The 23,999-nt window shown below is 39.9% G+C and overlaps 2 protein-coding genes across 3 annotated transcripts in view; one reads left to right on the forward strand and one right to left on the reverse strand.

The window, feature by feature from the left end:
- The first annotated feature begins 3,328 nt into the window (after window positions 1-3,328).
- On the forward strand, window positions 3,329-8,096 carry LOC116251293 (aspartate aminotransferase, chloroplastic). 2 transcript variants are annotated; one of them, XM_031625462.2, is made up of 12 exons: window positions 3,329-3,560; window positions 3,681-3,797; window positions 3,883-3,960; window positions 5,001-5,198; window positions 5,391-5,429; window positions 5,515-5,604; window positions 5,692-5,800; window positions 5,874-5,983; window positions 6,276-6,419; window positions 6,495-6,661; window positions 7,094-7,358; window positions 7,599-8,096. In XM_031625462.2, the coding sequence occupies exons 2-12, from the start codon at window positions 3,726-3,728 to the stop codon at window positions 7,728-7,730; spliced, it is 1,404 nt and encodes a 467-aa protein (XP_031481322.1). In that variant the 5' UTR covers window positions 3,329-3,560; window positions 3,681-3,725; the 3' UTR covers window positions 7,731-8,096. The 2 variants fall into 2 exon arrangements, with proteins under 2 accessions (XP_031481322.1, XP_031481323.1); XM_031625463.2 differs by having other exon boundaries at window positions 3,721-3,797.
- Window positions 8,097-10,204: 2,108 nt separating this feature from the next.
- LOC116250147 (protein ENHANCED DISEASE RESISTANCE 2) overlaps window positions 10,205-23,999 on the reverse strand; it is a 43,346-nt gene continuing 29,551 nt past the window's right edge. Inside the window, exons 16-22 of the mRNA XM_031623589.1 lie at window positions 22,761-22,936; window positions 21,067-21,168; window positions 14,556-14,603; window positions 13,912-14,055; window positions 13,513-13,608; window positions 10,906-11,007; window positions 10,205-10,427 (exon numbers count right to left, since the gene is read on the reverse strand). Of these exons, the coding sequence (XP_031479449.1) occupies window positions 10,341-10,427; window positions 10,906-11,007; window positions 13,513-13,608; window positions 13,912-14,055; window positions 14,556-14,603; window positions 21,067-21,168; window positions 22,761-22,936 (755 nt within the window). The 3' untranslated portion in view covers window positions 10,205-10,340. The remainder of the gene's footprint in view (window positions 10,428-10,905; window positions 11,008-13,512; window positions 13,609-13,911; window positions 14,056-14,555; window positions 14,604-21,066; window positions 21,169-22,760; window positions 22,937-23,999) is intronic.

A 23,999-nucleotide genomic window follows, 5' to 3' on the forward strand; every position in this document is an offset into this window, starting at 1 on the left:
TTGACGGCGCTTTGACGTTGTCCGTGTTAAGCTAAGTCGATTTGTATTTTTTTTAATCCAGTTTAAACAATGTTGAAATTGACCTCTGAAGACCACATTCTTTTTGAAGGGATAAAGAATTGTAATAAAATAAAATAAAAAAAAAAGTTTCTCTAATTTAATCTCAAAGTAGCCAACGGCCTGTCGGAGGACGGAGGCCCACGTTATTAAACAACATTTACGAATATTTACAACATAACGATTTGGATCCCAAAATAAGATGAAGACCTTACAAAAAAGTGCGGTTAAGAATCCAAGAAAAGATGTGGTCGCATGAACCCTATCAACAAAAGTATAGCAAATCTCAAAAGCAAAACCACTCTTAAATGGCTTTGATGGGTGTGACTAAGGATGTTATTTAAATTTTCTTAAAATCAGAAAAATATTCGATTAAGAAATTGTGTTGGATTTGGATTTAAGAAATGACATATAATTACATTCAGAGTGTATAAATATTCGATTGAATTTGGATTTGGATCAGATTTAGTTTTACATAAATATTTTATATCTAATACATATATTGTGAAAATTTCAAATTTGGATTCAGATACAAATGTAAAAATATGATTCAAATTGTGAAATCGGATTTTAGATTCGGATTCGAATATGACTTTTTTTTATTCATATTCGAATCTAAATATGTGAATATTCAAAAAATAAATATGTTAATTTAAATCTGATCACATTCCTAGATAGATGCAACCAGTTTGGCAAGTGATTGGTACCGACCAATCATTTGTTTGTGCATCGGTGCTTTGTCCTTATGGCAGTGCTGTCCGTGGACATTAACCTAAGCACGTATTCAACCTCTGGCCTTGGGGCTTCGGCCATTACTTGGGGCTATGATTTGTCTTCTTCCACATTGTTATTTCTTCATCATAAGTGCACCTTCCACACTACTGACTTTTAATATATGTATCATAATGTTGATTTTTCATATATATATATATATATTAATGTATATATATATATATACATATCTTCATACGTTTGAGTTGCTTGGAGGTTTGCTTTCCTAACAAGAGAATAATTGCTTGCATTGCTCTTTATGTCACCCTTCTCTTAATACTAAGGGCCCTTTATGCTTTAACCACCTTTTTTTTTTTTACTTTAAGTTGCTTTTCCTAAGATCAGGGTACTATCGAATATTGTTCATACCTTAGCATGCAAGGAACCTTGGGTTAGTGAGGACTATCTCTGTCGAGGCAGGTGTGGGCCATTGCACGCACCACCCGCATAAATTGCCTTTAGATTTACTTATTTATATACAATGGGTTAGTTCAAATCAGAGAAAGGTATTTGCACGAAGTCATTGAGAGAACAATCGATCGCATCATGGATTCACGGTAGCCAATACAGTTGCTTGTTCCTTTCTTTGCCTTGCCGAGTGCACTTTCTCAATCCCTTGCTTCTTTCATATGCAGCAAGCAAGTTTACAAGGCTCACTCTATGCTCTCAATAGACATTTTCTGTCGCTGTATCAAGAGGTCGTTCGGCATTAGGAGCGGTGTTTAGACCGTTAGAGTTCAAGTATTGTTTGAAAGGAGTTCCTAATACCAAATGGCCCCTTAGGATTAATTGATTAATCGCTAATCACTAACTTCCTCATTAACTAGAACAAATTTGCTTTTGGATTCAAAGAATCTTGAGAAGGCAAAAAAAATTGCGGTCTGCACGATTTCTTCAATGATATGATATGAGATGTGATGATGATTGAGACTATAGAACTCTGCTCTTACCTTGATGGTTGGTCAGCAAGCTGATAAACTGGTTCTCGCTCAATCTGTTGGCATCTTGTATTGACTCAACTTACAGACTTTAGTCTTCGGAAAATGTGTCTTATGTGTCTTTTTTTTTTTAATGTTTACTTAGGAGAAACTGCTTTTGACATAAAACTCTCAAGACCACACTCATGTCTCTAAGGTTCTGGCTTTTTTAGGGCTTCAGTAGATCTACGATACATCTTTTAAATCGACTACAACACTTGCCACCATTAATTTATAAGGCCTTATCCTACATCCACTGTTATAGATGAAGCCTTACTTGAGCTCGACCATAAGAACTGGTCCATAAGAGAGCAGGTCATGTGTTAACCAAACACTTGCAGAGCCCCTGCTCATTGCCTTATAATTTCCTTATTGCGATGTACATATCCGCAGGCAGGATTTGAACACGATCATTAGTTTGTTACTTATATGAAGATTAGCATTCGATAGCATTTGTAAAGCCAAGGAACTCAAATTCTGTAATTTGAAACATCGGTATTCTACTAACTCATTTCTTCTCTTTTCCGTTGTTGAAAGATATGTCTGTGAGTTTCGTTGCATAGCATAAAGCAACTAACAAACTAGTGTTTTGCTTTCACTGCAATTAACTCGAATGTTAAAAATGATTTGACGGCAGCTACAAGGTGGTGAAGAATATGTCAGCAACTCATATCGCATGGATGAATGTGAAAGCGCTTCATGTTCTCACAGATAAGCTTGTTGTCTTTGATTAACAGGAAAACCACGTCGAGTTCAATGAAAGTTTAGGTATGATAAGAGATGAGATGTGATGGAGACCAAGGGAGGCCAATCCACACGAGCCAACATCCTTCGCCTTGTGGTCCATAATTCAAACGTCCAACAGTAAGGTGCCGTCGTTATCAGTTTAAAATACAGAGGGTTTGCCTACCAGTTAACAACAACCATCCCATCAAGACTTTCAGATCGAATGCCCTTCAGTGGTGCCGAGTGCAGCGAACCTTCCCGTCAATGATTGGTATTTGGCTGCGGCTAGCATCGATGGATCAATACGTATTGTGTCAATGGTAATACTATGTGCCGCCGGAGTATAATGTAGCTGGTGAAGCTGATGGTGGTGAAAGTTTGTACTACATTCACCACAAGAATGCGTTATATTTCTGTATCAATTGAATGGGAGTGGTATATTAGTTAAAGTATATTAGACCCAAGTCAGCCAACGACACGACCATGAACCCCAGAGGCAGAGGGGGTTTGGGTTTGGGATCTCTCATCTATCGAGTGAAATGAAATATTCCTTCACTCCAAATTATAATACAACTCTAAATATAATATGACTTTAGATTTGAGATCTATAGGAAATCAAACGCAACCAAGACCCAAAGGATTTTACTTAACATACATCTTCTATCACGATATGCGCGTGTTATTTTCAGAAAAAGTAGACGAGAAATCGACCGTGTTATTTTCGCCGTTCCGACGGAAGACCTCCAAGATTCTTACCGTCCATTCAAGGGCTTGACCGTTAAGATGCTCCGTCAATTTACAGGATCCATGAGTTCGCTGAAGCAGTAATAAACCAATCACAACCGTTTATTTTACCGATGGACGGTGCGAACGCAGTCGGAGATTTTCTGGCTTCTCCGCGCTCCACAGGTGCCGCATTTTCAGTGTTCTGGAAATCATCGCTCGTGATGGGTCTCCTATTTCTAGTAGTCTTCCTCTGATCTCACCGGTATCTGCATCGATCTGCCTTCCTCTCGGCTGCTTCACCGGGTGAGTTCCGTCGTCTTTTGTTCTCCCACAGGCGGTTTTTATTGCTAAAACTTCTGAAGTGTCTTATCCGACTTCTCATTACCACCTCGCTGAATTTCGTCATCTTGGATCGTGGTACAGCTCGAGATTTCAGGTTTAAGTTCTGGTTTTTCTTCTGCAGCAAGAATGGCGTCTTCGATGCTTGCCATGGCCTCCGCACCAGCATCCTCATCAGTGGGTGCTCTCGAGGGCTTAAAGGTCGATCGCTGATTGTTCAGGATCATTCTTCTTTTTGGTATTGTTTTTCGAACTTTGGCCTCATTTGACTACTCGTATCGTGCAGAAGACGACCGTGTCGTTATCGTCCCTGCGACACCGCGCTCTCGGCAAGCCGAAGACGGGCGGCCTTAGGAAGATACAGGTAGAGATCAACCGCATCTTCATGTCAAGATCATCGGTTTTTCCTCTTCTTTCAAATTTGATTGTCTGTCGATACATTTGTCTTTCTTTGGTGCTTTTGAAGTGATTTTCTCTCTGCTTTCTGTCTCCCTGTGGCACGGGTTCGTGATTAATTGTCTTGGGATGCTTTTTTATCTTCAAAATTACTTATTGGAATTTGAGGCTTGGATTCATGGACTCTGCAACTTTGAAAAGTTAGTAACGGGAAATAATAGGCGGTTCTTATCAACATTTCCCTATTAGAGAGTACACAGTTTATAGGCAAAGTAGGAATCGCGACAAGGATGGAGAATCATGAACCGTGCAAGAATTAGGAAGCGTCGGTAGTATGAAATCCCTGATTTGGTTCTTTACCAATTTGGTACAAGCAAGTGATTATCGATAGACGAAAGCAAAAAGATGGATGGACCGTCTTAGAGTATTAGGCTGAGGTTTCAATTGCAAACCAGTTGGTGGTTTTTGTCACTAGGATTCAGGTCAGATCAGAAAAGATTTTTAGCGTAATGGATGTAGGTCTGCTTCTTTTACTTAATAGTATCATGGCTGATGATCCCTTTTGAATCAAAGTTCGAGAGGTCCATGGTGTTACCAGCTGAGGATTTTGACATTTTCGAGTTTCGCTGTCCCTACTTTGTTGGCAGCCTAACAGTGTCTGAGAGTTTGGCTTTTAACACCCTGGTTTTATCAGCATTTTCTAGTTTTTTGATGTTATGACTTATGAAGATATATTTACTTTATCAACATGGGCATGCGCCACTGAAGATCATGAACATAAGCATTGCTGTATGCAAGAAAACAATGCATTTCTAACATGAATGAGAAGAAGAAAGTATGTAGAGCATGTATTCTCAGACATATATCCATTTTGTAATTTTCCTTTACAAGAAATTGTGGATATCTGAAATCAAAGTTTGTGTTCCCACTGTTGATGAATCTTTGTAAGGGCCACTGATTCTTTTGTATGCCTTAGTGCTAATGGTCTGTGAACTCACTCTATCACAGTCACCTGGAAGAATAACGATGACAGCTGCAGCAGTTCAAGTTTCTCGATTTGAAGGGGTTACAATGGCCCCACCAGATCCTATTCTTGGAGTTTCTGAAGCATTCAAGGCTGACACAAGTGATGCAAAACTTAATCTTGGTGTTGGAGCTTACCGAACCGAAGAACTTCAACCATATGTGCTTGATGTTGTTAAAAAGGTCATTATTTACTCACAGTATTATGAGTTGCATTTTATTCCAAATTTCTAAAACAACAAAGAATGAAAAAGTTTGAGGCCATCACTTTCTTTTAGTGCATAGAGACACTGACAAAGTTGACTCATAGTTAGCTAGAGTTAGGTTATTTGTAGACATTGAAATAATTCCGTTCTCCTTTTTCCACTCTTTAAGACAGAGAATCTCATGCTTGGAAGAGGAGAAAACAAAGAGGTAAGCACATCTTTTTCATATAAAATTCATCATTACGAGTCTTTTAATTGTCGTTCACTCATGACTCAGTTTATGATATTTGCAGTATCTTCCAATTGAAGGTTTGGCTGCGTTCAACAAGGCCACTGCAGAATTACTGTTAGGTGCCAACAATGCTGCCATACAGCAAGGAAGAGTATGTGTCTTGTACAAAGTCCACACATAATTTTGAGAATAATAGAACAAAGAGAACAGGCACAGATATCTAATTAGCGACTTCCAGGTTGCAACCGTGCAAGGCCTTTCTGGGACAGGTTCTCTTCGCTTGGCTGCAGCACTCATAGAACGATATTTCCCTGATGCAAAGGCACTAATATCTTCTCCAACTTGGGGTAAGCGTGGGTACTGTTTTGCAACTTTTCAGCTTGTCTGCAAGTGCATTGACTCTGTTTTTTTGCTGGATAGGTAACCACAAAAACATTTTCAATGATGCTAGAGTTCCTTGGTCTGAATATCGATACTATGAACCCAAAACAGTTGGATTAGATTTCGAAGGGATGATTGCAGATATCAAGGTGAGAGAGAAAATTTATGTGTTCAACAAGTTGTGACAATTTATACTCACTCCATATTGGAAATTTTCACTTTCGTCTCCAAAATGTTAGTTGATAATTTGAAGAACAGAGTAAATAATCAAGCAATCATCCTGGGTTAAGGTTGGGCAAATATTTTGTTCTTCCTTACAATGACCATACGTCCGGCCTTCTGATTTGTCTTTTCCCAATGTCTGTGGCATATTCTTGACCATGATGTTGGATAACTGAAACTTAATTTACATGCTGATAATTTAGTTGTTTTTTCCTTCAGGCTGCACCTGATGGGTCATTTGTGCTTCTTCATGGTTGTGCTCACAATCCAACTGGTATAGATCCAACTCCTGAACAGTGGGAGGTCATTGCTGATGTCATCCAAGAAAAGAATCACATCCCATTTTTTGATGTTGCATACCAGGTAAGTCATTTATTAGGTATTGGATGTTGGGAGGTTCTGGATAAAATAATGGTCTGAAGTGAAATATTTCTCTAGGGATTTGCTAGTGGGAGCCTGGATGCAGATGCCTATTCTGTTAGGTTGTTTGTAGCTCGAGGTTTGGAGGTTCTAGTTGCTCAATCATACAGTAAAAATTTGGGCCTATATGCAGAAAGAATAGGGGCAATAAATGTTGTATGCTCTTCATCGGATGCAGCAACCAGGTGAGCTTTCCAATATGTTCTATGCAGACATAAAAAATTGCATCCATTACTTGTGCACAGATTATGTGTATTTGGCAATGTGTTTTGAGAATTTCATGTGGTCCAGTCCAACGATGTTTCTGTCCAACATAGTTGAGGTTCAAGAGCATTCCAATAGCTTGGCAACGACAAGTGATGCATCTTATGATCTCATTGTAACTGCATATAAGGTTTTCATTTGAGGTGCCTGAAATCATGCTTTGCAATTACAAAGAAAATTCTATTTATTGTCGTGTCAGAGCTGTTTTGTTGTTCATGTTAAGATGACTGGGTACATGTCACACATATAAACTTCTTAGAGTCAGTTTTTCTTATCTGGGTACTGCAAACATTGCCACAATGAAAAGGTAATATTTTATTTTTCTTTATTCTATTTTTCTTCCTTGTGCACAGGGTTAAGAGCCAATTGAAAAGGCTTGCAAGGCCAATGTACTCAAATCCTCCTGTCCATGGCGCTCGGATTGTTGCCAATATTGTTGGAGACCCAACTTTGTTCAACGAATGGAAAGCAGAAATGGAAGTAATGGCAGGACGGATAAAGAATGTGAGGCAGAGGCTTTATGACAACCTCATCGAAAAGGACAAAAGTGGCAAGGATTGGTCCTTCATTCTTAGACAAATTGGCATGTTCTCCTTTACTGGATTGAACAAGTCTCAGGTAAATTCTACTCACCCTGGTTTGCCATCGCTAGGTAATATAGTAGATGACTAGAACATGTATATGTGAGGCCCCTGGGACCACCTATTGGCATGTTCTTGGCCGTCCACTACAATTGTCAAACCTGGTTACAGAAACAGGTTTTGGGAATTTCTTTTGGACAATGTCAAATTACCGACCCCTTTCAAAATCACTTTACCTTCCACGTCTGTTTGACATTGGTTCTGTTGGATTGACCAGAGTGACAATATGACGAACAAGTGGCACGTGTATATGACCAAGGATGGAAGAATCTCATTGGCAGGGTTATCTTTGTCCAAGTGCGAATATCTGGCTGATGCAATTATTGATTCTTATCATAATCTCAGCTGATTGTCGATCTGCTAGTTTTACGTTTGTCGGCAGCTACGTTAGATATGTTGAGTTTAGCGCTTTTAGAGATTATAAATAAAGAAAATTGTGTCCAGATGTCATTGGCACGTTTTTTTTTTTTTGCCTTTTTTTGGATCTATGACAGATTTTCCACACTAGCATTTGTCACCTCAAGGTGGATTTTGTTGGAGGATGTTCATTTTTTGATGAGGCTGCCATGACATCTCAAATTGGTCCTTGTCTCCTGGATAGTTTCTTTGGCAGCTTTTGTATTAGTGATTCAGACGGTGGTGAGGGGGCATGTCACATGTGACAGTCACAAAAGCTGTAACTTTGGACTTGTTGAAAGAAGAAATAATTTCTGCATATCCGCCACTGAATAAAAAAAAATTGCATAGAGTATTTCCTTGCATTTGCCGTGTTCTCCGTTCAGCTTGACAGGGGTTGGGAATTTCAATCGGTAAAGAATGAGCGAAATAAAACTTTTGGTAATAAAGTAAAACGTTTGCTGACTCTTAAGGAGAGAGCTTTAAACGGTAGCAACTTCCCCTGCGTGGAAGAAGAAGCCAGATGCAGCCTGCTAGAGTCGCCTTTGAAACGAAAATACTTACGTCGCTTAGCTACATCGACGATATGATTCCTTTTGAGTTAGACATTGAGCATTAATCCATTTATCATAAAGCATGTTGGAGTAATCAATGAAACTGATCATCATCATAACTATCTGTCCTAGCTGCTCTTGCTATTCGTCTCTTGGGAAAGTTCCATTTCCCCATCCGTTTGAACTTTTCAGATTTTAAATAAAGATGATCTAGGCTGTTCGCTCATATCCGCTTCATAAAATCTGCACTTTCGAGCAGTGAACATATGACGCATTCGGGGCAGCCAGCTGCTTTCCCCATCTGGGTTGTTCTCTTGATTCCAGGTGCATGATATTCACACTTGATACGTTAAAATCTTGCGCGTTCAGCAGTCAAGGTGAATACTACTACGCCATGCATAAATATGTACTTCTATGCAAGGATTTATGTAACGTTACAACACGATTGGTGAGTAGGTCCGGCTAGTCCGGTGTGTATCGTATCTACACATTGGTACACGGGCTTTTATATATATATATATATATATATATATATATATATATATATAGAAATAAAAACATCCAGCACGGTGCGGAAACCAATGTTATACAGCATTAAGGCGGAGCGCTAATGGTGAGATTAATAATCATTTTTTTTTAAGGTGCTTTACGTGGTCGCTAGACAGGTGTGTCATTCTGCCTCAAATGTGAATAGACGGTCTGCCTCAAATGTGAATAGACGGTCAGATGGTCTTGGGGAAGAGTTGGGGAATATCGGAGATTCTATTTAAGCATTCTTCATCCAAGGTGAAGAGTGTCCTGAGATTCAAATTCTATTTCATTGTAAATAAGCATTATCTATAGGGCGGCACAATAAGCCTGACTCAACTCAAACTCTCTAGAAAAAACTCGAATCCAGCTTGAGTTCAAATTCATTCCTGAACTGTTAACGAATCGAGTTTGAGTTGTACGAATTCAACTTGTTTAAACTTGGCTCGACTTGATTATGTAAAACTAAAACCAGTTTATTATAATTGAATTAATTAAACAAGTTGATAAGTTAAAAGAAACAAGACAGGTTCACAAAAAACAAATTAGACGAGCTAAGCAAGTCGAACTCACGTCTGTTCTATGAAACTCAGAGCTCAAGTTTTTGAGTCGAATCAATCTCAAGCTGGCCCGATGTGCAGCCCTAGAATCAAACGTCTTTTGGTTAAAAGCGTTCAATCCAACATTTATTGGTGAGTTACGCCTTTGCTGTTTCGCTTGTGGCCTCATACCCGATACAGATTTTTCGTGATTTCTCCGGGACTTGTATCAGTACTTCCCCAAGCGTATCGCCAGAAATACGAAAGAATTTCGAAATCATATCAAAGCGTTTAACTAAAAAAGAAACATGAAAAGTTTTACAAACATGAAAGTTTTAGGCCTTACAAAAACCATGCTGATGGCCAGAAACTGTTCGCATCCATAGACTGATTAAGATTTATACTTAGTTTCGAGTTTCATGAAGGAACGAGAGATAACTTGCTTGGATTCACTGGCGTCTTGGTAAAAAAGCATCAGTTTGCTCACAAGAAGCAGAATTATCATCTGTATTTAGACTCGCATGCCAACCAAAAGCTTAATTTAATCTCAGTAGAAGCCGATTCTTACAAATTGGATAAACAAAAATAATCTAGAGGTTGGTCGGTAATTTTTTATTGAACAATGCAACAAGTTTTTCTTCATTATGGGGCACAAGGATCCTGTCATATCCAAGTTAAGAGCATATTCACACTGGTATCAGATTGCAACAGCTTGATTGCAATTATTTATGTAAATAATGTTTCATATAGTTTGGAATATTTAGCAACCAAAGCATGCTCAGCAATGCAAAGGCAACGTTTCCACATACAATAAACAAGATTGATTTATTATGGCTCAAATTTTTTTGACCAACATCGGTTGTGATAAATACAAGATACATAACAACTTACCATTAAATTTCTAGGAGGATTGCCTTGTATACTGGCTCATCTTTAGGAGCCTCAAAATGATACAGCTGACTCAACCTTGATTTTGTTTAGCCTGACGGTTCCAAGGATGTGTTCAGGCAGTTCATTCTCTTCCTTGGCCTGTACGAATGACAAACATAGAACTCTCTTTATCAGTTCGGTCCACGTGGAATAAAGGAAGATGGTAGATCACTACGTGCATGTGAAAATATTCGGTACTATAGGAGGTATGAAACTGTCAGGATAGCAATAATAGGTGCACGTTGCATCAAATCAACCAAACACATAAACGTGATTCAAATGGTTTATTTATCAAGAATTGAACCTTGGTCATATTTTCTACATGTACGAACATGTTTCCTCATTTTATAAGCACCCTATATATGTGTTCTCAAATTCCTATCAAACAAATCACATTAAAGACCTGCAAGGTTTAACTACAGAAATTGAAAAATAATGAAAAGAAAAGTGATTGAGGCATGATTAATCTGATTTTCTGGAGAAATCAAAGGCTGATGGCATAGATATTTTGTTAAAAATGTAAAGAGAAAAAATTAAGAAGGTTGTTCTCAGTTCTCAGAAATACTGAAGTATATACCTCAATAAGAACCGCAAGATCGATCACCAGACTAGTGACATATCCAAGAACTAAACTTATTATACCCCTTGCAACTGAAGAGGATCCAATATCCACATCTATCTGAAAATTCACAATTTACATATACATGTTAAAAACGAGGAGGCACAGAACCACAAATCAGGGGATATAAAATAAATGCACTTATGAAGCTGCAGTTACAAGCATTTGAGAACTACAATTTCTAAAATGCACTGTTGTATACTGTTCAGCCTAAAGAAAAGTTAGTTACAACTAGAAGCCCTTGGACAGTTATACAATGTGGAAACGAACATCGCGAAACCTCCAATCGAGTTACTAATACATTAGAATAAACCCTTAATTTATGAAACTTGAATATGTGAGCTTAGGTCAACTACCTGTATGGACATTGCTGGAGACCAGTATGGTTGGCTTGGATCAGGTCAAGACCAGTTCTCAACCTGTTCCAGTGAAACTCGTCTTTTTGTTTCTTTCATCCTCTAACTTGATGAAAAATGGAAAGTTTGGTCCTGGGTGTGCATCATTGTCACAAACATGGGGAACATTTTGAAGGTATCACAATATTATTAGCAAAAGAGGAGAAAAATAAATCTCCATGAAAAAAATATGATGACATTTTCATCGTGACAATATCACGATGTCCCCTCCCATAAAAAATCCTTCCAAAGATACCCAATTCAAGTGTAGGTTTTCATTTTTCTTGTGTTTCTTTTTGTGTTTTAAAGAGTATTTGAATCTTTATCAGTATTCTTGCAAAAATGTTAGCAGAAAACACATGCTTTCAAAAATTTCTATTATTGCTATAATTTTTTTTTTAATTCCAAGATTTTTTGGCTATTTTGGAAAACCTTTTGAGAACCCTTGCCACTATGTCACACGAGTGCGGTGTGCGGGTGCCTATGCCGGTGCGACATATCCCAAAAAATTTGGGTGTGAGGGTGCGGCGAAGTTGTATATTATATATATATAAATGTATGTATTCATAATATATATAATTTTAGCTTGTTTCTTAGCTTAATCTGTCCATCCCTTTTACTTTTATTACTATACATAAAGAAAGAAAGGGACAGAGAGAAGAAAAAAAAAAAAGAAAAATATTTTGAACTTGCATAAGAAAGGACGTAGTTGGGGTGCATGTCGGAGCGACACCAGCACCAGCATCGTGTCGACACGGGTGCAGCCCTTTTTTGAGGAGTCCGTGTGACATAGCCTTGCCAATGGATACTCAAGAAAAATACATGTGTAGTGGTATGAATTACATTTATGGGAAATAGGTAGGACCAGTTCAGCTTTTTAGCTGGCCTTACCAGTGATTTTTTGCACCCTTGGGGCATAGCCACAAATATTGTTGTCTGGTTTTGCGAGGCGTTTTTTGGGTATTCATCAGCAAAGTTCTTTTCAAAAAGATCTCGAGAAAATCTCAAAGTTTTTTTTTTTAAATAAAAAATAAAAATGTTAGGTAAAAATACAAGAAAAGAAAAACTAATAAGTATTGAATTACATTTTGGAGGTCATGTTAAATACCTAAAACAAGAGGAGATAAAACAATGAAACAAAAGTTGAAAAAATAAAAATATAAAATGAAGTAAAAAATAAATGAAAAAAATCGCAATAAAATCGTGTTTAAATCCCAATAAATTCATTTTAACGTTTTTTCAAAATATCCCAATATTTTTTCGTTTTTATCAATTTTTTTTAAATTTTTTTCGTTAATATCGCAATATTTTCGAAAATATCATGATGTGGCTATGCTACATCAAAGGGCCTAGATATCCTTTATAAAAAAATGGTTACTTTTTGTGCTTACCACTCATCCCCCTACCCTTTTAAGAAGAAAATCAATACATGACCCATGGATGAACCCAAAGGACTAAAATGCACTAGTAGGAGGGTGGGCAGTGGGCCAGGCCTAGGTCCCAAATGAACTGAGCCTGGCGCAGCCGACAAATAGCTAGTTGGCTCGGGCTGTCTTAGGCACCAAACAGGGCTTGGCACTATATATATATAACCCCCTACTTTTTCTCTTTTTGTTAGCTCTCTCTCTCTCTCTCTCCTGTAATCTCAATGATCTCCCTGGTTCTGTCATGACCCTCTTGGTGGGCCATGGCACTGCCTCGGCAGCTCGGCCATGGCTGATGCAGAGAGGGATGGGCTGCTCAGACAGCCCCTTCCTTTTTTTCATTTTTCGAATCTCTTGGCCACCATGGTGGCCATCGAGGTTCCTCTCTTCCTCTCCCCATTTGAAATTATTGTTTCCTATGGTCCTATCCTTATGCTGGAATCTAGCTGACAGCTCCTAATATTGTTTCTCAAGTTCTTTAATCTACAAAGAGCACACCATCGACTAGTAAAACTGCCACTTAATGTAGAAAAACCAGCCAAACATAAAAAAACTCTTAAAACTAAGAAGATAAACGCAATAGATGCTATAGACAATCTTAACCATTGGAAAAACTTAGGCAAATAACAAATCTAACACAAATAATACAAACAGCAGTTCCGCTGGTATTCTGTCAACCTTTTATTAGAGGACAAACTTACCAGAACTACACTACAAGAATACACAGCAAGAAATTAAAAGTATACCTCAAGAAAATTTTGCCGCCGAAGATACTTGCATGTCACTGCTCGCCCTAATAGACAAGCCTTGGTACCGACTGCACGTTTAACCATCCAATATCCCTGAAACATTTCAACATGTGAATAGTTACACACTCTTGGGAGGGGATCAAATAATGGAGATCACATGCTATCTCTTTCTTTCTCTGACACACCCAAATCTAACCATCTATAACTTTTCCTTTCGTCTTTCTTGTTGACACAGCTACGTGTCTACTGCAATTTATATCTCCATAGCAAGTCATACATCAGTTTCGTTGGTAAATACTGAGACTATAAGATTAGAAATCTGAAATCCATGGGCAGTACAGTACCCAAGTCATATAACTTATGGGGTAAGCCAGGCTGTATTATGAACATTCATACCTCCACAATGCTAGGAATCAATTTGAATCTGGAATTCCGGAATGCATCTGTTCCATCTACAAATTTGGACAGCAAGGAACCCTGCCTTATGGGCCTCTCTGACCCATAATAAAGAACTAAACTGTAATTTGGTTTTGCAGGCACCTGTCAAAACAGTCCAATAACATCAGTTTTAAGAATAATGGGGTGTCAAGGGTCTTTGTAGTGATGTAGTCACGTCTAAGAAAAGTGAATGTCATCATAAGAATGAAGGTATCAATAATTTTGTGATTATATAAAGGATTTATCAACTAACATCTAAATCACAAAACTAAGGTACACCGCCTAGAAACCGTTGTAATCAGTTCACTGAACTCCCTTTAAATGGCATCAGTGCATGCTCAAAAGCTACACTCTGCAATATAGAAAATATTTCAAACTCCGAGACGTGAACTCATAGACATGCAACAGAACAATCTTGTTATATGTGGCATCACAAAGTTACATGCCCAATGCAATGAATAGAAAACACTGAAGCAAAAGGTTTTGATTAAAGAAAGATGAAACAACATGGATGAAATGCTGGATATTGGATGACACATCTAGAGTTACATAATATGTTTGAGAGTACTTAAGAAAAGAACGGCATGCTCAAGAACAAGCACCTGTAGATTTAGTACAAGGACAAACGGGAGTCTCCTGACTGCTTCTGACTGCAGGATAGCATAAATAATTAGAAATGAGATAAAAATTTGAAGTAAGCTAAAATATGTATTACATCTAAAAGGTTATCAGGTCAAATGAAATGAAATCAAATTATTTCACCCAACCAATGCGACACAAATAAAGAATGAAGGGTGCCATAAAGGAGCAATCTCATTGCTGAAAAACTATAGAAGGTTATTGTTGATAGATTGTGGGTTTCGGGTCCGGATCCATACCCGACCCGCCTTGTAGCCCGTTTTGGGCTCTACTTAAGTCATGTAACCCTAATCCTTAAGAGTTAATGATAATCTTAAGAGAGAGAGAGTCTGGCTGCTAGTGGGCACCAACTCCTCCTCATTCGTGGTTTTTTCTCCCTCGTGTTGAGGGTTTTCCACGTTACATCGTGATCATTGCTTCTCTTCCTCTTCTTCTTGTTCGTATCTCTACATGGTATCAGAGCCGTGAAGTTCCGGCGTTTCTGGTTGTCTTTTGCCCGTGTTAGAGGAGAATCGCCCGGCACTGTTCATCGTCTCGCCCGTGCCCGACGCTCGTGCCCGAGCGTCGTCTGTCGTCCCGCCGCCGTCTCCGCCCAGCGCCGCCCTGATCGGCGCCGCTCAGGATACCGCCGTCTCCGCCTAGCGACAACCGGCCCAGCGACGCCCTGATTAGCGCCGCTCAGGAATCCGCTACTTCCGCCCAGCGACGCCCTGCCCAGCGGCGTTCCCGTTCAGCCGCTTCCGCCCAGCGTCGGCCTGCCCAAACGACGACCTGTCCAGCGGCGGTCTTTTTCCGCCCAACGCCGTGTCCTTTTCCGGCGCCGTGCCGCTCTGCCTGGTCTGTTTCCGCCCAGCGCCGCGCCGACTGCCTGGTCTGTTCCCGCCCAGCGCCGCGCCGCTTTGCCTGGTTCCGTTTCCTGCTCTCTGTCCGTTTTTTGGTGTTGTATCGTGTGATTGCTTCTTGCTGCCCTTGCTGCCTACTGGTCTGTGATTATGGCAGCCTCTTCCTCGTCAACCGTCAACACCAATCCCACTGAAATAGGGGCTTTTAGAACTGAGAATGTTCCCATGCAGGTCATCACTCTTCGCCTCACCAAGGATAATTATTTCTCGTGGTCGCCTGCTATGACCATGGGGATTGCTGGCCGTGGTCGCATGGCCTATATTGATGGGAGCAACCCCGAACCAGCAAGAACAAGTGATGTGTGGCATACTTGGTTTCTTGAGGATAATCAAGTGAAAACTTGGATTGTCAATTCCGTTTCCGCCGATATTCAGCCCCTTATCCTTCGGAAGAAGACTGCTAGAGACATGTGGGTGGTCCTCGAGCAAATGTATGGCCAAAAGAAGACCGCAATTCGTACTTACCAAGTAATGAAGACAGTCTATGGCATTCGACAAGGGACCTCGTCTGTTGCAGAGTACTATGGGAGCTTGACTATCATTCTGATATTCCTTGGCATTGTCCCCATGATCAGGCGCTCTATGTTGCTCATGAATGGGAAAACAGGGTGTTCCTATTTTAAGCAGGTTTAAATGATGAGTTTGAAGGTGTTCGAAGTCAGATTTTGAATTCAGGGGAGGTGTCCAGTATTGAAGATGTGTACTCCTGTGTTGAAGCGGAAGAACAGAGAAGGCTTGTTACAAAAGAAGGGAAGAGGGAACTTGTGCCCTATAACGAGAGATCTGCTCTCGTGAGTCGTGGTCCTGGCGGCCCATCTAGGTCTCTTCGCCGGTGCACTCACTGCAAGAAGACAGGTCACACTGTGGATTATTGCTGGGATCTTCATCCAGAAAAGAAGGGGAACAGAGGGAGATCTTTGACTGGGAGAACGCCCGTGTCTGAGGTGCAAGCCTCTAGTGGAGAAAAAGTCTCCATTTCTGCTGACCAGCTTCGTGAACTAAAGGCTTATTTGGGCAGGCTCGATGTCAACAAGACTGAGACCTCAGAGGGAACTACAGCTAATCATGCTCTTGCAGCTATTGGCAATCAAGGTAACTCTTCTGTGGGGGAATGGATTGTCGATAGTGGTGCTACTCATCACATGACAGGTAATCCAAAATTGTTTCATGAGTATAAGTTGTCCTCGGGAAGGGAACGTGTTTCTCTTGCAGATGGTTCCTCTACCTGTGTGGCAGGCGAAGGCACTCTGTCCTTGTTGGACAAATTTCATGTGCAGGGCGCTTTACATGTTCCCCAGTTTCCTTTAAATCTCTTATCAGTCAGTAGACTTACTAAAGAATTGAATTGTGAACTTATATTCTCTGCCGATCGTTGTGTTTTGCAGGACTTGGTGACAGGGAAGAGGATTGGGATTGGTTTAGCTTCTGATGGATTATATCGTCTTCCCATACGTGTGGCTACTGCTCTGTTGACAGCGATCCGCAAGACAGATAAGAGGAGAAGATTGTCTTCAGTCTTTTATGTACTGGCATGAACGTTTTGGGCATTTACCTTTTGGGATTTTGAAACATTTGTTTCCAGACTTGTGTTCCTCCTTTGATGTGTCTTCCATTTCTTGTGATGTTTGTCAGTTTGCCAAACATGTGAGGGCTTCGTACCCTATTTCTTCTAGTTGTGCTAATGAAGCTTTTTCTCTGATTCACTCTGATGTATGGGGACCTTCGGGCATTCATACCCGTCAAGGTTTCCAGTATTTTATCACTTTCATTGATGATTTCTCTCGTGCTACATTTATATACTTGTTAAAAGACCGCAGCGAGGTTCCTCGAATCATCGAGACATTTATTCTTCTTGTGCATACCCAGTATGGTGCGAATGTTAAAACTTTCAGGTCCGATAATGCCCGTGAGTACATGTGTCGGCCTGTTGAGGAGTTTCTTAGACAACGGGGGATTGTTCACGAGACATCCTGTAGTTACACCCCCCCTCAAAATGGGGTAGCTGAAAGGAAAAATCGTCAACTTCTTAATGTCACCAGGGCTCTTTTGTTTCAGAGAAATCTTCCTAAACACTATTGGGGTGATGCAGTTCTTACTAGTGCCTATCTTATTAACCGCATGCCCAGTCGTGTTTTGAATGGTAGGACTCCCCACTCGTTGCTTCCTGGCAGTCGTCCACCATTTCCTCTTCCTCCTCGTGTTTTTGGTTGTGTATGTTTTATCCATGATCACAGTCCAAATGTCAAGAAACTTGATCCTAGGTCTATCAAAGGTGTCTTTGTTGGATACTCCCCTACGCAAAAAGGATACAAATGTATTGATCCTATTACTGGTCGAGCTTATGTTACGAGGGATGTTACCTTCTTGGAACATGCCTCTTACTTTGGTGCGAATCCTCTTCAGGGGGAGCAGTCTGTGGGCAGGGAAGAGTATTCTCAGAGACAGGAACTTCAGTTTATAGATTTTTTGGACTACAAGAAAACAGAATCACTTAATACTGTTGATGTGCCTGAGAATGAGGAAAGGGGTGACAATAGCATTGAGAAGGAAGGCCCTCAGTTGTTTGGACAGTTCTACTCTAGACAAGGTACTCGGACAAAGGTGATGACTTGTGATGCTAGATCTACTTCCAATCCCAATGCCACTCCTTCCCTGGATGAACCAAGTCCTACCGAGGAGACCGTGGAGACCCATGATGAGGTTGAAAAGAAGAATGACGATCTTCCCATTGCCCTGAGAAAGGGTGTCAGGTCATGTACTCAACACCCCATTGGTAATTTTGTTTCTTATTCCAGACTTGGGAAAGATTACAAGTGCTTTGTTTCTACTCTTTCTTTGGCTGTGATTCCCAGGACTGTCGCTGAAGCTCAAAGTGACTCCAAGTGGGCCGATGCAATGAAAGAAGAAATAGATGCCCTAAGAAGAAACTTGACATGGGAAGTGGTGAAGATTCCTGAAGCCGCTCACCTAGTTGGATCCAAATGGGTGTATACCATCAAGTACAAACCAGATGGGAGTGTTGAAAGATATAAAGCTCGACTTGTGGCCAAGGGGTTTAGCCAGAAATATGGAATTGATTACTTGGAAACCTTTGCTCCTGTTGCGAAAATGAAGACTGTGAGGGTGGTTATATCCCTAGCTGTGATGAAGGAGTGGAAGATGTATCAACTGGATGTTAAGAATGCATTCCTCAATGGTGACCTCGAAGAAGAAGTATATATGCATATGCCTCCAGGATATGAAGAACCAGAAATGTGTTGTAAGCTGAAAAAGGCATTGTATGGCCTTAAGCAATCGCCCAGAGCGTGGTTTGAACGACTGAGAAGAGTGATGATACGTCATGGATACAAACAAGGAAATGGAGATCACACTCTGTTTGTGAAGAAGAAGGAGAGCAAGGTTACTCTCATGCTCGTCTACGTAGATGACATGATTGTTACTGGAGATGATGAGGAGGAGATTATCAAGCTAAAAGGGTTACTGGCTACAGAATTCGACCTCAAAGATCTTGGAAAACTAAGGTATTTTCTTGGTATGGAGGTTGCTAGGTCTAGTACTGGTCTTGTACTAAACCAAAGGAAATATACATTAGACCTGCTGGAAGAAACTGGTAAATTGGGATGTAGACCTACTCCTACCCCTTTTGACACTGGGCACAAGTTGAGTCTTAGAGATGGAGAGCCTCTCTGTGAAGAAGACAAGGGAAGATATCAACGTTTGGTTGGGAAGCTAATTTATCTTACCCTCACGAGACCTGATATCACCTTTGCGGTGAATGTTTTGAGCCAATTCATGCATGCGCCAACCGATGCACATCTGAAGGCTGTGGACAGAGTGCTATGCTACCTGAAGAAAAATCCTGGTAAGGGACTCCTGTATGTGAAACAAGAGACTGTGGAAATCGAGGGCTATTCTGATGCGGATTGGGCAGGTTGTGGTGATACCAGACGATCCACTACAGGGTACTGTGTCTACTTGGGAGGAAACCTTGTTGTATGGAGGAGCAAGAGACAGGATGTTTGCTCTAGATCCAGTGCAGAGGCAGAATATAGGGCAGTTGCTATGGGAGTGTCAGAGTTATTATGGTTGAAGATATTGTTGACTGACATTGGAATAGAGATTGAAGGACCTATGAAGATGTATTGTGATAACAAGTTTGCAATCAACTTAGCCAACAATCCTGTACTTCACGACAGAACAAAACATGTTGAAATTGATCGTCACTTCATTCGGGAAAGGATTGATGCGAAAGAGTTGATCTTACCTTACATGAAGTCTGAAGACCAAACTGCTGATGTTCTGACGAAAGCTCTTCCTTCAGCTTCATTTGAGAGGAATGTATCCAAGTTAGGCATGTTTGATATGTACGCCCAACTTGAGGGGGAGTGTTGATAGATTGTGGGTTTCGAGTCCGGATCCATACCCGACCCGCCTTGTAGACCGTTTTGGGCTCTACTTAAGTCATGTAACCCTAATCCTTAAGAGTTAATGATAATCTTAAGAGAGAGAGAGTCTGGCTGCTAGTGGGCACCAACTCCTCCTCATTCGTGGTTTTTTCTCCCTCGTGTTGAGGGTTTTCCACGTTACATCGTGATCATTGCTTCTCTTCCTCTTCTTCTTGTTCGTATCTCTACAGTTATTATGCATATGCACAATAGTGACATACCAATGATCAATTGTCATGAACAGAATGTCTCACAGAAGCCCAACTTGTTTTATTTTTTTCTCTAAAAAAAGTTATATTTGTACAGCAAGTTGAAAAATAATTATTTATGTTTTCTGCATGACACAAGATTTAGAGGTTGGCTCAAAAGATCAAGTTTTTTTTTTTAAACGGTAAGGTTTCTCTCTAGTATAATATGCCGTGCTTAAAAAAGGGACACAAGACGGTAATTTTTTTAAAAATTAAAAAAAAAAAACTAAAAATGAAGGAAAAATAAAATAAGTGAGAAACCAATATTACAAACATCAAAAAAATAAGCAGTTTGCAACAAAAAAAATTAGCAAATGAAAACAAACAATTTGGCATTAAAGAGATGAATGATGGGCAGGGAGACAGTGTGGAGTGCAATCTGATGCTCTTTCTGCTTAGTTTCATTGGTAGCATGTCTGTAAAAATTTTAATCAGGGCTAACATTTGTTAAGTGGAAGCACTGGTTGCAGGGATGGATTCAATCCTTGCGATTCATGCATCTTGATGAAGAACCCTTGGTTTCCTTGAGTCAATGTATAGTAGTTTCTAAAGAGTTTTTGTCTAGGGAGGCAGTCTCCCGGCTCATTCTTTAGGAAGATGCTAATGGACTAAGGCCTTTGTAATCTGCTTTGCTTTTTTTGTTTTTGTATCTCTCTCATTCTTTTATTCTTTTAAAGAATGGAGGGGGTGATCACCCAGCTCAATTTTCATCAGAACACTCACTCACGGTTGATTAACAAAATGAACACAATAAACAAATTATGACCATGCTGTGGATATCCAGGGATCAACTAAAACACAACATTGTTCTCCCAACTGTAACTGTGAAGAGGCAACAAATCAAACAAAAAAATCGCATGTTCTGCGTGTTCTCTTTACCTGGACAACACAATTAGGATGCAATGCTATTTCATCAATTCTATTTTCATCCTTCAACCAATCAACCGCAAAAAGCTTCAACAATGGATCGCCACCAGATATCTGTTATAGAAAGGCCACGATAAGTTGAATATATTTCCAAAACAGCAAGGCAATGAAAAAAAAAAACGTGCCAAAAGCATCTAAAAGATGTATTCCGCATTTGCAGAAGCTATTCTATGATGAAGCAAGAAACTGTACAAGCTACCTGACACTTTACAGAAGGTGCCTGACATGGCAAAAACTAAAAAAGTAGACAATTGGACAAGGACACACACACATATAGTGCATGGTATCAAAACTAACGCCTGAAAAAATAAGAACCATGGTTCAGCTATAAACTGAACGACTGTGTTGCAATTTATACTACCATGACCATGAGTGTCGGTGTCGAATATGGAAATGTCTGACATGGCAGAAACTGAAAAAATAAACATTTACAAGGCTATATGCCTAAAAAGACACACGTGTGCTGGAAAGGGAGTGGTGTGTCAGATCTTCCATTTACTGTCTAACCAAAAAGGAATGGAGGATAGTTCTCATTTTTCTAATTTGGTAAGATTTGCAGGTAAGAGAACAGTGAATCTGCTCTTCCTTCTACAATTTCCTCTCTAGCAAAAAATGAAGAAAGGGTCAGCACCTCACTTCGTTTCTTCTCTTTTTGTAATTTGATAGAAAATGGAGAGCCTTCTTTTTTGTCTGATGGAGGGAAAAAGGAGTAGAACCATAAAGAAATTTTGAAGGTGGGTCAATGTTGGTTTTGGCATCTAAAGGTGCAGAAGAAAGGCAATTCACACTTACAGAAGTGTCCATATAACATAAACAACCTATTATGCAGTTGTGACTCTACTTGGCGGAGAGCACCAATTTCTAACTAGTTCATATTTTCTTGCTCGCTAAGCCGAAGGATATGAGATAAGATTTATAGCTTATGCATTAGCTAGGTAAGCATCGTTGATACAATTGCCACTGCCAAGTTAGTAGACTGATATGGATTAACGGACAACTAAATGCACCAAGTACAGAGAGAAAGACGAATATGCTCTCATTATCAACCAAACTTACTTGCCAACATACAATACCCAAAACAGAGCAAACTTCAGGAACCATTCTGATCGAAACTGATAATAAATTTCCATTCACGGTCAAGCACTTGTATTAAAGACTTAGACCCTGACCAAATGAGTCGGGTCCTGTTATCTAATACAAATATATGTAAGAGGGAGTTAGCCATAGGAAGATCAGAGAAATTACTTGATTATCACAGAGGCTGGGCTTCTGTCTGCGGGTGTGTGAGTGACTGTTAGCATGGACACTAACAACTTGCATATCAATAAAGATTCATCTGGATTTCTTATTTCATGTCTAAACTCCACACTCCACAGGAGTAAACTAAGATCCATTTATTTGATATCCCAATGGGCCAAAAAAGATCATTCTGTAGTGACACTTGAATTGGCAATAAATACTGAATCACCATGGTAACAAGGGTCATCCCGGACCAACAATCGCAGACCTAAAAATTCAAGTTGCAGCTAAGATCTAAAGCATGGGCCACGATTTTCATGTTTCTAGCTCGTACACTTGTATGATTTGGTCAAATCGCAAGAAGCTTGGAAACTTTTGAAAATCAAAGCAACACAGTTGCCATTTACCTTAGAAAAGTCACTCAAGTAGGTCTTCCCTCTTATCATAAATCCATTCCCATTTGTCTCCATCCAACAATCTGAGTCAGATTGATCTTTCCCTGGTTGCATTGATCCACGGAACTGATTTGCAGCTATGTTGACTGGAGCGGCAAGAAGATCTAGTTCGTTACTGTCCATAGGGGCTGCATCCATTGTAATAAATAAGTCATTGCGCAATGCTGTTACTGATGAAAAGTTATAACATGCTTTTTCAGTTGAGTAAGACAAGAATGCATAATAGGCTAATAGCACTTCATTTTTCAAAAGATCTAATTCTATGATTTCTGTTAAAAAGTATTTCTGAAATATTATAAAGTTAGAGAAAATGTCTTTAAACATTTTATTACAGTTGTTGGACTGTTCTTGTAAAGTGTTTGCAGCCAGCCCTAATCTCCTTTAAAAGAGATTAGGGTTATGATAATGAATTATTCTTTTTGGCTCTCTCTCTCTCTCTCATTCTCTCCTTTCCTCAACATCTCTCTCGTCTCTCTCTCAATCTGTAACATGGTATCAGAGCCCTAGATCTAGGACTGTGCTATCTAGGGTTTCACGTTCCTTCCTCCATCTCTTGGCTCTCCCTCCAAGCTAGGGTTCACGCCTATATTCTTTTGCTGGTTTCAAGAAAAGCAAGTATTTTGTTTGGTAAAAGGGGCTAATCACGTTTAACATGTAGAAACGTGATTAGCACCCTTGTGTTGCTGTTGCCGTCGAAGACATGGAGAAACGTTGATGAAGGTGCTGTCGTGGAAGAGAATGGTGGATCTGATCAGGATGTATCAGATCTGAGTCTTTGTTGCCGTGAAAAATATCTATGGTGTTCAGATCTGATTTTTTCTGTGGCTGTGAAGAAAAATCTATGAAGTTGTGTATCAGATCTGCCCTAAACCGATCTGAGTTTCTGAGTTTTGCTGTCGTGGAAGCAGACCTGTGATGTTATATATCAGATCTGCCCTTTTGCTGTTGTGTGTGGAGTCACGTTGCTGTTTGAAGATGCAGTTTTGACGTGAGGAGCAATATCTACAAATCGTGAAACAATAACAAGCAAAGTGATGCTTTGTGAGGTGTGGACTGCCGCCAATCGTAAGTACAAGATATTTTTAGTTGAGGCCGTTGATTTATTTGTCGTGTGGACAGCAAGTTTTATGAGAAACTGCTGTGTTTAAGAGAAGCAAAAGTCTTTTACCGTTGGGTGAAGAAATTTCAGTC

Source organism: Nymphaea colorata, chromosome 3 (assembly GCF_008831285.2).
Source record: "Nymphaea colorata isolate Beijing-Zhang1983 chromosome 3, ASM883128v2, whole genome shotgun sequence".
Classification (NCBI taxonomy): Eukaryota; Viridiplantae; Streptophyta; class Magnoliopsida; order Nymphaeales; family Nymphaeaceae; genus Nymphaea; species Nymphaea colorata.

Bases quoted from the DNA above. Each gene is read 5' to 3' on its own strand.
- LOC116251293 (XM_031625462.2), top strand. From the start codon at position 3,726: ATGGCGTCTTCGATGCTTGCCATGGCCTCCGCACCAGCATCCTCATCA. The intron at 5,430-5,514 runs GTAAGCACATCT...TGATATTTGCAG, and splicing joins GAAGAGGAGAAAACAAAGAG to TATCTTCCAATTGAAGGTTT. The intron at 5,801-5,873 runs GTAAGCGTGGGT...TTTGCTGGATAG, and splicing joins AATATCTTCTCCAACTTGGG to GTAACCACAAAAACATTTTC.